We start from the raw sequence: 15793 nt of genomic DNA, 5'->3' as shown, positions 1-15793 counted from the left end.
ATGAAAATGCTCTTGCCATGGAAATGGATATCGTTTGCCTTTTGCAGGTTCTTCTTCAGATGGCAGCACTGAAGCTTTGAGCTTCACTGTACAAGACATTCTCACTAATGTATTAGGTGGCCAAAGTATCACCTCATCCTTTAAGCCAACTGAGAACCGATCACGTAGCTCATTAGTACATTGTGGCAAAACAAAAGTGTTCATGACTCACAGTATGGTAAGTTGCCTAAATTATTTTGGAAAAAAAAACTGATTAGAAATTTGATTTTTAATTTTCCTTAAGGCTGTATAAGAACAGAAGGAGACTATTCACTTCTTCAAGCCTGTCGGCCATTCAAATCATGCAGAACAGCATGATCTCAAGCTTCATTTCCTTGTCCTGACTTCATATTGGAAACACCTTTGGCTAGTGCAAAATATTCACTTCTATTCGATTCTATTGATCTTAGATTTGAAATTATTAATTGAGATTTTTTATTTTTTTTAGGAGTATTCATCACTTGCGCTGTCTCTGTAACCTGTCAATTTCTTGCAAAATTCAAACCTATACAATAAATCACCTCCTCTTAGCCTTCTAACTTCCAGAAGATCTCAAATCTAACTTGTGTAATCTGTCCTCACAATCTCACCTCCGATCCCTTGTCAGTATAACAGCGGATGGGAAGAAAATAAAATGGTAGATGGGAGAGCTGCTCTAGGTTTTGAGGTTTCTTCAGCACTAAGCTGGATCTACTCACTTCCTTAGGGCAGTAATTGCTGTTTTTTACAAGTCTCGCATTGTTTTTGGAACATTTTAAAAAAAAAACAAAAACTTTATAACAAAGTAGGAGAGGGAGTTTTGGGACAGTGACCATGTGGCAGGATTGAAGACTGAAGAATTGCATAAGGTTCGGAGATTGGCTTTTTATGATCTTTATGTGTTGGTGCTGAAGGTCAGAAGTTACCTCTTCACCTGAGAAGGAGCAGTGCTTTGAAAGCTGGAGATTTCAAATAAACCTGTTAGGCTACAACCTGGTGTCGTGTGACTTCTGGCGTTTTATAAAGCAGCTAAGTATAGTTTCACAGTTGTCAGACTGAAATTGCACAAGGGTTCTGGATATTGGATTTCGCTGAAATAACGAACAAGCAGTGCAGTTTCATAGCTGATCTGATAGATTTAATATCCAGCTTCAGTGCAGCTGCAGAGGTATCAGTGATTTAGAGGGAAAACAAAATTGATGCCTGAAGCTACCAGAGAAGAGGACAACCTTTGGTTTTTGAGCCTGAACAGCTAAATGTTTGATTTTTAAGACTTGGAACTTCTAAATCTTTATTTTAGTTATACAAAAAAAAACATTATGGGTAAGGTGAGAACATTTTTTTCCTGATGTTTATACTGTGATCTGTCTCTTGTTTGACTTTTATTATTAAGGATTTCTATTAAGTTATGCCAGAGCAGTGTTTTTGAGCAGTAAGACTGTGCTAATGCTGTGTTTCAGAGCAAAATGTGTTGTTTGTTTTTAGGTAATTTCTGGGTCTGTAGATTGTTAAAGGGGCAGAAATGGGTTTTAGTTGAGCGATGAGCTCTTCCTCTCAGATGTGGGAGAACAGGAAGAATTTGAATATTTCTGGAGGCTGTCTGCAGGAAGTGTGGTGGCGAATGTTATCAGACTGCACGAATAGGTTGGAGTGGCGGTTAGAAAAGTTTACAAGAGCAAAGGGGTGTGATGAGTGGCAGCTTCAGGAAAGTAGAAAAACCAAAGATACAGTCAAGTAGATGGTTGACTGCTAGGAACGGTAGGAGAAGTAACCAGGTAGTGCAGAAGACTTCTGTGGCTAATCCCATTTCAAACAGGTATGGTGTTTTGGATACAGTAGCGGGGGATGGCTTCTCAGGGGAGAGTATGGTACTGACAGTCAGGTTCCTGGTACCGTGACTGGCTGTACTGTAGTGAGGGGCATGTCAGGTTCCAAGCAATTGATTGTAATAGGAAACCCTCCAATCTGGGGTACAGATATTTCTTTGGCTGTCAGCAATGCATCAGGATAGCTTGTTGTTTCCCTGGTACTAGGGCCAAGGATATCTCTGAGACAGTGCAGAATGTTCTGAAAGGGGAGCGTGACCAGCAGGTGTTCGTTGTGTGTGTTCGTACCAATGACTTACGTAAGAAAAGGGATGAGGTTCTGCCGAGACAAAAGAGGAAACTAGACAGGAGGTTAAAAAGTAAATCCCTGAGAGTAGTAATATCTCGACTACTATTCGTGATATATGCTAATGAGAGTAGGAATAGGAGGATAGAGCAGATGAATATGTGGCTGAGGAGCTGATGCAGGGGGCAAGGATTCACATTTTTGGACCATTGGGATCTCTTCAGGGGTAGAAATAACCCCCGTGTAAGAGGGACAGCTTCCACCTGAATTGGAAGGGGACCAGAATTTTTCCTGGGAGACTATCTAGTGCTACTCGAGAGGCTTTAAACTAGTAGGGGAGGTGGGGGTGGTGGTGTAGGGGGAGCCAAAGCAATAGTGAGAAAAGAAAGTCTGTGTCTGGCACAATAGATAACAGTAGCAAGGCAGACAGCAGCATGGTAGAGAATGAGATAAGACTGATAAATATAACTGCATTTACTTCAATGTGAGAGGCCTGACAGTTAAGGCAGGTTAACTTCGGTTATGGTTGGGAACAGGGATTGGGATCATAGCTATTACAGAAAAATGGCTCAGAATGGACAAGGGAGTGGCAGCTTAATGTTGCGTGTACAGATGCTATAGGAAGGATACTAGGGAAGGTGGGGGGGAATGATGTTTTTTTAGTGGGGATAACATTATGGCTGTACTGAGGGAGGATATTTGTAGGAGATTGCCCAGTGATGTTAAATGGGTGATACTGAAAAATAAGAAAGGGATGTTCACCTTGTTGGGCTTGTTTTGTAGGCCCTCCAGTAGTCAGTGGGAAATTGATGAGCAAATATGTTAGGAGATCTCATATGTCTGTAAAAATGATAGAGTTTTACTGATATAGACTAGGACTGTCATAGTGTTCAGGGATTATAAGCACTTCTTAATATAAAGAAAATGTATTGCCAACAAAGGCATGGCAGTTCTCAAAGCTGTGAATTCAGGAATTAAATGGAGACATTACCAGTGATATAAAGGGGCTAAATGGAAATGTGGAGAGGTCGAAAGATTATTGGGGATGCAGGGATAGCACTTAAGAAGGAAACATAACATATGAGTGGTTCAATGTTAGTCTCAGGATACACAGTTATTGAGCTGAATTGTATTATATGTATGAAAGTAGTACTGGAGAAGTTAATAAGACTGAAAGTTGATAAACCCCTGATCTGATGATCTTCATCCCGAAGTGTTGAAAGAGTGGCTTTGGATGTAGGGCGGGTGTTAGTGGTCATCTTCTAAAACTAATTCCACACAGGCTGGTATCCCATCGCCAAATCACCCTTTACTTACACAAAGAGAGTCCTTGATAATGATACAGCTTCCTTGGAGCTTTTTGTCAGACTGAATAGAGCCTCTGACACTTCTGTTTATATCTGTCAGCTAGGAGTCCCTAATTGGACCAGATTAACAGCCCCCATCAGGAAACTTGTACTCTGAGGCTCAGCTGGCTGACCTTGCGGTTGCTACATCGTTCCCTCCCTGACTCTGAGGGTATAGGCCGGTTCTTTTCTTTTTTTTGTATCTTCTCCCGGGACGTTTTAGCACCAGGTCAGGTTCATCTAACTTTCCTTCTGATACGGTTGGAGAATAACACGCAGTAGCTCACCTGTTGTGCCTGGAGCATCTTGGAAGAAATTCATTCTCCTCTTCAGGAAGCAAAGGCGTTGAGGTGGCAACATCCGCCCTGTCATCTTAGATTTCGAGGTATCCTCGACACTGGATGGAGACGGAGAACTCAAGGAACAATCGGAAAGGCAGTTGAGGAGCTGGGCGTGTTTTGCTCCTGCACCCGTTTTTGAGTTTGCAGCTTTCATTTCGCTCATGTGCTTGTTCAGGATAATTCTCCAGCCCAAGCTCCGGTACTGATGTAGGACCCGGGGCACCTTTGATCACCCTCATTTTATCTTGCAATGGATGTATCCTGGCATTGTTGACACTGTCGCCCAAGTAGGTCACCTGGGGTGCCTGGAACACACATTTTTCCCCTTCGAAGGCGTACACAGACATGGGAGAAATATATAAGGACTACGTCCAAGTTCTCTAAGTCTCCTTATTAGTCTTCCCTGTTATTAGTACATCTAGACAAATGGCAAACTTGGTAGATTTTGTAAAGTCTTCACCATTGTCTACTGAAAGTTTGCACAGGCTTACAAATCAAATTACAGTCTTGTATATTGGTGAAAACCCATATGAGTATTAATTGTAGCATACCTCTGGGCATCCTCATCTAACCGCAGTTGCAAGTATGCCTGGCTTATGTCCAGCTTCATGAAGGACAGCCCCTGCCAGCTTTCTCTATATATCCTCTATGCAAGGGATTGAGTGTTTATCTAGCTGCAAAAAGTGGTTTACTGTTGAAAGGCAAAAGAGCGTATACATGTAGATTCCTTACGGTAGTATAGTTTTCTCTCAGATCTGTAGTAAGGGACAAATATATACGTAAGGGTTACAAATAAGGATTGAAAGAGCTGCTTGCTGCTGCAGAGACAGGCAGCTAATTGGAAGATGGTACACAATGGAACAGGCCACGGGATGCTCCAGGTGGGAAATAAATTAGTCTGCAGATGTTAGTGACAAGGGGTCAGGGCGAGACACGATGAGTAACTGCATGTTTGTTTTTGATAAATGTTTCAAAGGACAATTGCCCCCAGTATGATAGTGTAGGAGCTGTGTATCACTGATAGTAAACTGTGTGGGGTTAGATTTACTGCTCATACTAGATGTGGATAATAATTAACATAGTTTCGGGGTTGCATGAGCCTGTTTGTGTAGTGGTATAAAAGAAGTACTTACCATTGTATTTGGAGAGAGTTCAAACTCCCGAATGAGTCTTGGACCCTCTGTCCTTGCATATACACTAGTGTTTTGCTTGAATAAATTTCTTAAGTGCTGCTTTACTTTGCTATCTCTGAGTCTCTAACTGTCTTTACAAAATAAAACCATTTGTTTAAAATCCCCACAAAGGTAAACTGACCCATTGGGCTTCACAATCGACTGGTGCTGTCCACTCGCAGAGTGGAATGGTTTGATGATTCCTTCGCTTTCCAGCCTTCTGATTTCTACCTTTTGCTTGTAAGGCAAATAACATTAGCTGGACCTTGCAGAATTGTGGAATTGCTTCCTGGTCAACATGCAAGGTGGCCTTAGCTCCTTTGACAGTCTCTTCCTGAAAAATTTCTGGGTATTTAATTAGGACTTCACACAGGCAGCCTTAAGCCAATCAAGATGAATATTTCTCAACCAATTTCACCCCATCATGATTGGCCCGCACTTTTTACTTTGGTCAGTGGTAACTGAACCAACTGCTTCTCATAAGAGACCAGAACACAAGTTATACCCTTAACCTATAAAGGCATCCTGGTATAGATTCTCAGTCTAGCTGAGGTCTTGCACAAATTTAGGGGTTGGAGTCTAGTGCGAATTTTGTTAAAGACTGATTCTGCGATCACTGAAACATCTGTGTCGGTATCGACCTCTGATAGAACTGGGTGTTCGTTAAACTGGATGATTATTGTGATTGGTTCTGAGTTGAATGGTGCTAAGTAGCTTAATTGTTCTAAAGCTGATGTAGATGGACTTTCCAGGATGTGCTTTCTCCTTGATATTGGCCTACGAGTACTCTCACTCAATTTAGATCTAGTAGGACTCTTTTGCTGTGTGGAGTCTGCGTACCGGCAGTAACTACAATGACTTGCCAGCCCAGATCCTGAAGAAGATGTAAATTGTTTAGCTGAGGCTTAGCTTTGTTTTGGAATTTTGCTGTGGACTGATCTTGACTCCATCCTTTCAGTATATGTCCTGAATGAGGCTATACAATTGTCTTTACTCAAGTGGTGTTCCCAATGCTTGGTCGGCCTGGCGAGGGTGTCCACTTCCATTGGAATACCCTGCAAGTCACATTCTCCACTTGCTGTATTTTCCAATGATAAAGCCAGTTGTTGTGCCTGTTTGATGTCCAGTTTGGTTTCAGCTAGTCAGTGCTTTTACAGGTTGCATCATTAATCCCAGTTTACTGGGGGAGGTGAAGACCGAGTGGTATTTTCGCTGGACTGCTAATCAGAGGCCTAGACAGTATTCTGGGAACCCTGGTTTGAATCCTGCTGTGGCAGATAGTGGAATTTGAATTCAATAAATATCTGGAATTAAGAATCTAATGATGACTGTGAATCCGTTGTCGATTGTCAGAAAAACCCATCTTTTTCACGAATGCCCTTTGGGGAAGGAAACTGCCATCCTTACCTGTTCTGGCCTACATGTTACTCCAGATCCACGGCAATGTGGTTGACTCTTAACTGCCCTCTGGGTAATTAGGGATGGAAATTAATGCTGTCTATACAGTAATGCCCTCACCCTGTGAATGAATAAAGAAAAAAAAAATCTCGTGTCGCCTCTAAAACATCTCCACAGAGGTCGGTATCCTGTCACTAAGCCACTCTTTATTAACATGTGGAGAGTCCTTGACACTGATCTAGCCCCATCAGAGCCAGCAGTCAAGACTGAACAGAACCTCTGACACTCCTGTTTTTAATCTCCAAACCTAGTAAAACTCCTCTTTTAAAGTGATCACACATTCATCCTTCCCACTCCCTCCACCCACAACATCAAATTCTAATGCCCTACCTTCCAGTCCCTCCACACTCTACTCAACTTCACAACACAATGTAACCTCAGTAATAAAGGAGGACAAGGGAAGATGGAGAAATACAGGCTTGTTGCACTGACATCAGAGTAAGGAAAATGCTAAAATGTATTATAAAGGATATAATAACTGGACACTTTGAAAGCAGTTGTAGGGTTGGGCAGATTTATGAAAGGGAAATTGACAAAACTGTTGATGTTTTGAGAGTGAGAGTAGCAGAATAGATAAAGAGGAATTAGTGGATATGATGTCTTTTGACTTGAGATAAGGCCCCACATAGGATGTTTACAAGTTGAATTGTACATAGACTGTGGTAATATACTGCTGGTATGGATTGAAATTGATGAATGGACTGAAAGCAGAGTAGGAATAGATAATTGTCAGCTTTGCAGACTGACTAATAGGGTACCAGGAGGATCAGTGCTTAAGGCCCAAACCATTCATGATCTTTATCAATGATTTTGATTTGGGGACAAATGCAATACTTCCCAGCTTGATGTTGATACTAAACTGAATGGGAAAATGCAGAAGAGACTTGCAAGGGGATTTAGAATGCTAAGTGATTGGGCAAGAGCATGGCAGATTGTTTTCACGTTATGTACCATGTGTGGTTATCTACTTTGGTAGAAAGATATAAATGTAGAGTATTCCTTAAATGTTGATTTAACCTTGGTATGCTTATTCTTAAGTTGCTGAAAGCTAACCTGAATACAAGCAAACAATTAAGAAGCCAAATAGTATGTTGTCCTGTTATTGCAAGATCCTTTGAGCACTGTAGAAACAAACCTTGCTGCAGTTGTATAAAGCCTCGGTGAGACCACATCTGGAGTATTGTCTACAATTTTCTTCTCCTTTTGCTAAGAGAGGATATAAATGCCATAGAGGGAAAGCATCAAAGGTTCACTGTTTACACCACCAAGGTTTGTACTGTGTGAGTATAACTGTATGAGAAGACAGTACTGATTGGCAAATCCATTCTTAGAGGTGTTGTCATGAAGACAACTGATTTAGAATTGTTAGTTATGCTCACAATGCAGTGCACTTGTGTGTGCTGGAAACAGCATGTATTAATATATGTGGCCCTGTTCTTTGCAAATGAAAAGTACATGTGCATTCATTGTATGTGTTTCATGACAAGAGAATAAGGGACAGACATTATTTGGTGTCTTGACAAATCTGAAGCAACTTACTTTGTTTAAAATATAAGCAAAACTTAGCAACTAATGATCAGTCATCATTAACTGGTGCATTCCCCCGTCAACTTTTCTATCAAACAGAATCCACACACTAACCAATCGGCACTCTCCTCTCATACAGCCTAAGTGTTATTTTCCCCTTTGGAGTTTCTTGTCAATTATCCTGATGAATCCAAGTGTTCTTTTTTCCAGCATTACTTAAGTTCAGTACTACCAAATGACTAGATTTCTAGATATTAAACATATCAGGTGATATGCAGTAAAATGAGGTAGAAGCCATGCTCTAGTTGAATGTCAAAGCAGATTGAGGGTCTGAATGACCTACTCCTCCTTCTGTAATTTCTTGTGGTGTTCCTGTGTAAACTCTAGGGGAAGTGATGATCTATTGGTATTATTGGTTATTGGTAAATTAGACTATTAATCCAGAGGCACAGTTAATGTTTGGTCTCCCAGGTTTGAATCCTGCCACAGTAAATGGTAGAATTTGAATTCAGTGAAAATCTGGAATTAAGAATCAAATGATGACCAGCCAAGTGCAGAGTATCTAAATTGTTAGGGAAAACCCACCTAGTTTACTACTGTCCTCTAGGGAAAGAATTTGCCATTCTTACCTTGTCTGGGCTACATGAGTGTAGACCCACAGCAATGTGGCTGAATCTTTATTGCCCTTTGGGTAATTAGGGATAGAGAATAAATTGCTGGCCTAGCCAGCAATGCCCACTTCCATGAATGAATAACATCTGAAAACATTCTGGCATCTACTACTGGTGAAGTGTATTCACTGCTGCATTGTAGATTATAGGTGGATGTGAATGTTTCAAATGGTTAGTAAATGTTTACGTTATTAAATCTCTTTTAGCTCGAGATGCTCGAAAGTGCCAGAAGTCAAACTCTTTCCAAGAAAGTACTTTGCATTCAATATAACTGGCGAAGATATTGTCAAAGAAAATTAGCACGATCAAGGCGAGCAGCGACCATCATTCAAGCAGGCTAGTATTGTACCTTTATAGATCGTGTTAGAAGAGATTTTAGTGATGGAGTGAAACACTTCTGTGTTTGTCTTGAGCATTTCCAACTCTGGTTAATTAAGAATAAACACAGAAGAAATCTCAAATAAAAGTAAAATACTGCAAATGCTGTAAATCTAAAACTAACACTCAGAAAATTCTACAATGATTGCACAATGTTCAGCACAATTTGCAACTCCTCGGATACATGAGTAGTTCATGACAAAATGCAGCAAGGTCTAGACAAAATCTAAGTTTGGACTGAAAAGAAGTATATCTAATTCACAGGACACAAAATGGCAAGCATTGACCATTTCCAACAAGAGACAATTTAGCCATAGTCCCTTGACGTTCAGTGGCATTATGTCACTGAATACCCCACTATCAACTTCCTGGGGGTTACTATTGACCAGAAACTGAATAGGACTTGCTATATAAATACAGTGGTTACACGAGTATGTCAGAGGCTAGGACTCCTGCAGTGAGTAAGTTCCCTCCTAACTCTCCAAAGCCCATCCATCATCTACAAGGCAAAGTCTGGAGTGTGATGGAATACTCCCCAACTGCCTAGAATGAATGCAGTTCCAATAATGAAAAAGCTTGACACCATCTAACACAAAGCAGCCTGCTTCATTGGTACCATATCCACAAACATCCAGCCCCTCCACCACCTTTACTCAGTACACACTACTACTGTCTGCATGATGTTCTGCAGAAATTGATCAGGGATCTTTAGATAGCACCTTCCGAACCCATCACCACTACCATCTAGAAGGACAAGAGAACAAATATATGGAAACAATCTCTAATCCACTCACCATCCCGTATTGGAAATATATTGCTTTTCCTTCGGTATGGTTAGGTCAAACTTCTGGAATTGGGGATAGAGAATAAGTTGCTGGCCTAGCCAGCAATGCTCACATCCATGAATGAATAACATGACGTTGTAGGTCTACCTACAACACGTAGTTTGCAGCAGTTCAAGAAGGCAGCTCACCATTAACTTCTCAAGGACAACAGGGAGGGAAGCAAAATATGCTGGCCCAGCCAACAATTTTACGACTTAGTAAGTAAAAAGAAACTCAGCAGTTCTGGCAGCATCTTTGGAGAAAGGGAAACATAGTCAATGTTTCAAGTCCAATAATGACTCCTCAAAACTGGATATCTCTCTCTCGGCCTCAGAAAAATTGCAATGATAATGAGTTAAAATTCCAGTCAATGCAGCATTCACATCTTTCTAGGAGAGTGAGTTCCATATTTCCGCTACATTTTTGTGTAAAATAGTGCTTTCTGACTTAACTCCTGAATGACCTAGTTCTAGTTTGAAAAGTGCCCTCTTATTCCCCATGGAGAAAATAATATTTACTTTGTATTTTTGTATTTAATCCTTATGATGTCTTAAACACCAAGAAACTACCTCTGGTCTTCTAAATTCAAGGGATTTATTAGTTAAAAAGTATGCAAACTTGTATCACAATTTAGCTTTGTTAGCTTGGTATTATTCTGGTCTATTTGAGGTGTAGTCCTCCAAGACAAATATATCCTCATTATCACTGAGTTCACATGCCAATAACTGATTACAGTATTCCTGTTGAGGTGCATAGTGTGTAGAACAGAAGCCTAATGTTCATCCTTTTATCTATTAATTTGAAATAAAGTCTAGCATTTCTTTAGCTTCCTTAATTCCTTTTAGTGCATGTGGACTGCCTTTTAGTATTTGTGTACTTGGACATCTAAATATTGTAACACTTCCACAGTTTTTAATGACCTGCTATTTTTGGGAAAAAAGATTCTAATTTGTATTTGTAGAAACCACTCTAGGTGACCATTTAGATTGAACTCCAGAGGTGCCATAGTTTCTTTTTGCACAGTCACATAATCTGTCCTTGCCCCTTTAGAACTTGCTTATCCCATCTTCACAATTTAGGATACATAATAAATTGATATTTTAGGTGAAGTAGAATGTACAATACCCTATTCATTCACTCTGGTGATAAATTTCACTAATTTCCCTATTGGTAATGTGAAACTGGCAGGTCTGAAGTGGTTCTGTTCTCCCCTCTTCCTCCCACCGCCACCCCCCCAACCTCCCATTGTCCTAAATCCAGAAGTCATGTTTGCAGCTTTCCAATTTAAAAGTACAATTTCTTAATTAGAATGCTAATGGGAATTTATGAATGGGAAGTTATGAACAGTTTTGCAACTTCCTATCCTCACCTATTTCTTTGAATGTCATAATTTCAGGAAATTTATTCATTTAATCTCCGAGAGTCTTTTAAGTCAATTGCATCATGGTTACTGTTGCAACAAAGAATTGTTGGTCCTGCAATAACTGCCATACGATTCTAACTTGAGTGGTTTCAAACTAACCATTTGAATCTTGTCTATATCAATCACTTGCTAATGAGTATTATTGTCGGCCTAGGGAATTCTTTATCACTGGTGATGGGTTCTGTGGGTCCTTGTCTAGAGCCACATCTCTGACCACACATTTGGCAGGTGTGTCGAGGAGGTGGAAGTAGCTCTTGGCCTTGAGATCTTACTCTAAATCCTTTACTGTACATCCTCTTGCTTTTGGGTGTTCTCGAAGAAATGTGTCCCTTCATAAAGGAGATTCTTCCAAGACTGTGTTTCTTCTGAATGAGGGGCTCCCATGCGTTGACATCTATGTTGCATTTTTTTGACGGAAGCCTTCAGGGAGTCTTTGAAATACTTCCTTTGTCCTTCCTTGAACTGGCTGAAGACTGGTTTTGTTAATTGGAACTCAGGCATTCTAAGCATATGGCCGGCTCAGTGGAGTTGGCTTTGGATGAACATGGACTCCGTGCAGGTGCTATTAGATGAAATTAGTGTGCCTGTCCTCACAGCTTTTGCAGAGAAACTGACTTAAACAGCTTTTCTGGTACTTCTCAAGTGTATTAAGGTGGTGAAGGATGATTGCCTTGTACACCAGGATCTGGGTATCTGCACAGATGTCTCAGTCATTGAATGTTCTCATTCTTGGGTGTCAGAGGGCAGTGCTTGCAGATTGGGTGCAATGTTGGAACTCTGCAATGATATCAGCTTAGCTGAGAAATGGCTTCCCAGGTAAGGAAAATATTCCCTGTTTAGAAGAATTTCTTTGTGATCTTAATGGAGGGATGGACCATAACTTGCTGTTGTACTTCTATATTTCATACAAGCAAGAAGAAGAGAAGTAACTAATACAACCTGTTTCCTGAACTGGAGTAATCAGTTTCAGCTTTCCAAACCAAAAACAATGTGCACAGCTGGCCATATTAGACATTTGTGTATTTGTATCCCTCACTTCCTCCAATCTAACTTCTAAGTTTAAGTTTCATTCTTTCCCTTCCTACTTCAGTTCCACCTCAAACTAGCTTCCCCCACCAAATCCAAATCCAAATCCAAATCCAACTATCACTAACTCCGTTCAATTTTTTGATTATCTCTTCTGCTCATCGTAGAACTAAAGAAGAATATCAAGGTATGTAACTTCTGGTCAACTCAACAACGAACTGATTATCTTAAAAATATCATATGTAAGGTATGCAATTTTTGTAACACTGTCTTGAGATAGTCTAGAAATAACTTGATTAATTTATCACTAAAAACCATTTTTAATTTGTCAGAAAGTTTGAAGGAACAGCTATAAATTTTTCTACAGATGTTCCTTTTTCAACAGCGACCATCGAGTGCCTCATATGCTGATATATGTGCAAGTGGGATGCTATGTCAGTTTCCAACTGAACTTGAGGACTTTTTAAAAAAACATGTATTATGAAGCTAGATCAAAAAGCAGGTGGTTTAAAGCTTTATATATATACAGGTTGTAGCACTGTATTTTAAAATGCATGTTCTTTCTCATTTACAGTTCATTGATTTGTTTCTCACAGCAATCAGATCATGGTTGACCAGACGTTGGATTAAAAAACTTCATCAGGCTGCAGTGGTGCTGCAACGAGCATGGAAAACCTGGAAAGTGAGTTGGAGTTTTGAATTCAAAAATGTTACTGTACCTAGTTTAAATGAATAATGTAATACAGTTCACAGAAACATAGACTATAGAATAGTTATACAAAAGCCTGGTTCGGCCACATCTGGAGTACTGTGTCCAGTTCTGGTCACGTCATTACAGGAAAGATGTGGAAGCATTGGAAAAGGTGCAGAGGAGATTTACCAGGATGTTGCCTGGAATGGAGAGAAGGTCTTACGAGGAAAGTTTGAGAGAGCTAGGGCTTTTCTCTTTACAATGATGAAGGGTGAGAGGTGACTTGATAGAGGTGTACAAAATGATCAGAGGTATAGATAGAGTAGACAGCCAGAGACTTTTCCCTTGTGAGAATAGCTTTTGTGAGGGGACATAGTTTTAAAGCGAAAGGAGGTTGATATCGGGGAGACGTCAGAGGTAGGTTCTTTACTCAGATAGTGGTAGGGCCGTGAAATGATTTGCTGGAAAGGGTAGTGGAGTCGGCCTCATTAGGGGCATCTAAGTGGCTATTAGGTAGGCAAATGGATGATAGTATAAGGTAGTGGTGGAGGTTAAATAGACCTTAGGTTTAGGGTAAAAGTTCGGAATAACATCGTAGGCCGAAGGCCCTGTACTATGCTGTACTGTTCGATGTTCTATGTTCTAGAACATAGGAGCAGATACCATCCATTCAACTGTCCGAGTCTGCTTGGCCATTCAATATGATAACGGTTGATCATCAAACTTGGAACCCTGTTCCTGCTTTCTCACCATACGCTTTGACCCCTTTAACCCTAAGAACTACATCTAACTCCTTGAAAATATTCAATATTTTGGCCTCAGCTGCTGCTTATGGCATCTTTTGGGTGAAGAAATTTCTCCTTATCTGTCCTTAATGACCTACCCCAATTCCTTAGACTGTGATCCCATTTTGGATGACCTGGTCAATGAAAACACCCTTCCTGCATTTACCCTGTCTTGTCCTGTTAGAATTGTATAGCTTTCTAGGCGAACTCCCCTCATTCTTTTAAAATCCTGTGAATATAATCCTAACTGATCCAGTCTCAGACATCAGGCTTATCATCCCAGGAATGAGTCTAGTTGCACTTCCTCCATAGTCAGCACATTCCTCCTTATATTAGGAGAGCAAAACTGCAAACAGTACTTCATGTGTGGTTTCATCTAGGCCCTGTTTCAAGACATCCCTATACCTGTACTCAAATCTTCTCGCTATTAGAGACCAATGTACCATTTGCCTTGTTCTCTACCTATGCACCTGCATGCTGATTTTAAGTGACTGGTGTACAAGAACACCCAGGTTTCATTGCACCTCCCTTTTTCCCAAACTATCTCCATTCATTCAGATATTTTCCTGTTCTTTCTATTAAAAAGCATAATTAACATTTATCCACATTATACTTCACCCATCACACTGAAGCATCTCTGCATCCTCCTCACAACTCACCCTTCTATCCAGCTTTGTGTCATCTGCAACCCAGAAGATATTACTTACAGTTCCCTCATCCAAATCATTAATAGCTTGTGAATAACTGGGGCCCAGGCACTGGTGCCTGCAGTACCCTTGTCCGTTCTTGTCGATAGACTAACCCCAATCCAATGCACTTTAAATTTTACAAGGCTATCCCTTATAATCAGTAACTGTTCACTGAAACTGCGTTACTGCACTGAATAGCTAAACCTTAAAAAATTTTTAAATTTGTATATGTTTCCTAAATTACTTAATTTACAAGTGTTGCATTACAGCGCAGACATTGGATGAGTCTTCTCTAAAAAGAATAATTTGAATTTTGAAATATTTTTATATTGGTAGACTAAATACATGGAAATTTTTTAAAAATTAAGTACATATAGATTTGGATATGTTGAACAATAGAAATCTTTAATTTTACAGAATTTATTATATCTTTTAGCTTCTCGTGAATTTTTACATCTTGTGATTTATTCTTGAGTGACAGGCACTTGTTCAGGAAAAGCAGCAATTGATTTAGTCAGTGGAAGATCCCATTCATAACAAATGAAATTAATGAGCAGTTAATCTACTTTTGGGTGGTTGGCTAAGACATCATGAGAACTTTGCTTCTCTTTTGCCTGCATTAGAACAATGAATCTACTACAAAACTGAATCTTAGTTATAAAGTATGTTGCAATGTCTTAAGAACGTTGATGTATAAATGCACTATTGTCTTTTTGCTTTTTATGGAGTAATTGCATCCTTTACCATGCACTAAAGGGCCTTTTAATGTCCACTCAGAAAGACAGCATCTCCCCTACAGTACTGAATTGCAATGATGGTTTATATTTTGTACAATGATCCTGGAGTAGGTCAATCCCATACCCTCTGCTAAACTGGCACATAAATTTAAGCATTCAACTAATCTATGCTTTTTGCTGACATCTTCAGATTAAAATGGATTTCTTGGCAGCAAAGGAATTAGATGATACAACAGATTTTAAAGAAATGGCATTGGTTCGGGAATCTCCCGTTTGCTCACCTTTATATCGGAGTGTGTATGAATCACCAAACAAGCTTTCCCAAGCTACTCAATTCAGAGATCTAAAGTTACATGCCTGGCCACTGGGTCTGATGCTTTCATCTGTTTGCATTACTGGAATGACTCCATCCATATCTGAAACACTTAAGGCCTTTACTCGATTGGCTGCCTTTAAGGTGAAATGGAGAAGCAACTATAAGGTGGAACATCATCAGTCTGATCAAGGTATTGCTTCTATTAGAGCATTACCCGAGGTAAGGATTTTTTTTTGTAGAAGTAATATTTGTATTCATGTTAAAAATTAGTGAAGCTCA

The 15793-nt window shown here is 39.9% G+C and overlaps 1 protein-coding gene across 4 annotated transcripts in view; it reads left to right on the top strand.

Moving 5' to 3' along the window:
* Positions 1 to 15793, top strand: part of LOC125464536 (unconventional myosin-XIX) — a 70939-nt gene that overhangs the window by 52455 nt on the left and 2691 nt on the right. For 3 of the 4 annotated variants that reach the window (XM_048557025.2, XM_048557023.2, XM_048557024.2), the window contains exons 20-23: positions 48 to 217; positions 8852 to 8981; positions 12893 to 12978; positions 15389 to 15733. In XM_048557025.2, coding sequence (XP_048412982.1) covers positions 48 to 217; positions 8852 to 8981; positions 12893 to 12978; positions 15389 to 15733 — 731 coding nt within the window. Of the gene's footprint in view, positions 1 to 47; positions 218 to 8851; positions 8982 to 12870; positions 12979 to 15388; positions 15734 to 15793 lie in introns of those variants that run through there. The other variant, XR_007250032.1, reaches the window with a different exon arrangement.

The sequence above is a fragment of the Stegostoma tigrinum genome, chromosome 27 (genome assembly GCF_030684315.1).
Source record: "Stegostoma tigrinum isolate sSteTig4 chromosome 27, sSteTig4.hap1, whole genome shotgun sequence".
NCBI lineage: Eukaryota > Metazoa > Chordata > Chondrichthyes > Orectolobiformes > Stegostomatidae > Stegostoma > Stegostoma tigrinum.
Note: the sequence above shows the minus strand (reverse complement) of the source record. Positions and strands in the feature narration are given on the sequence as shown.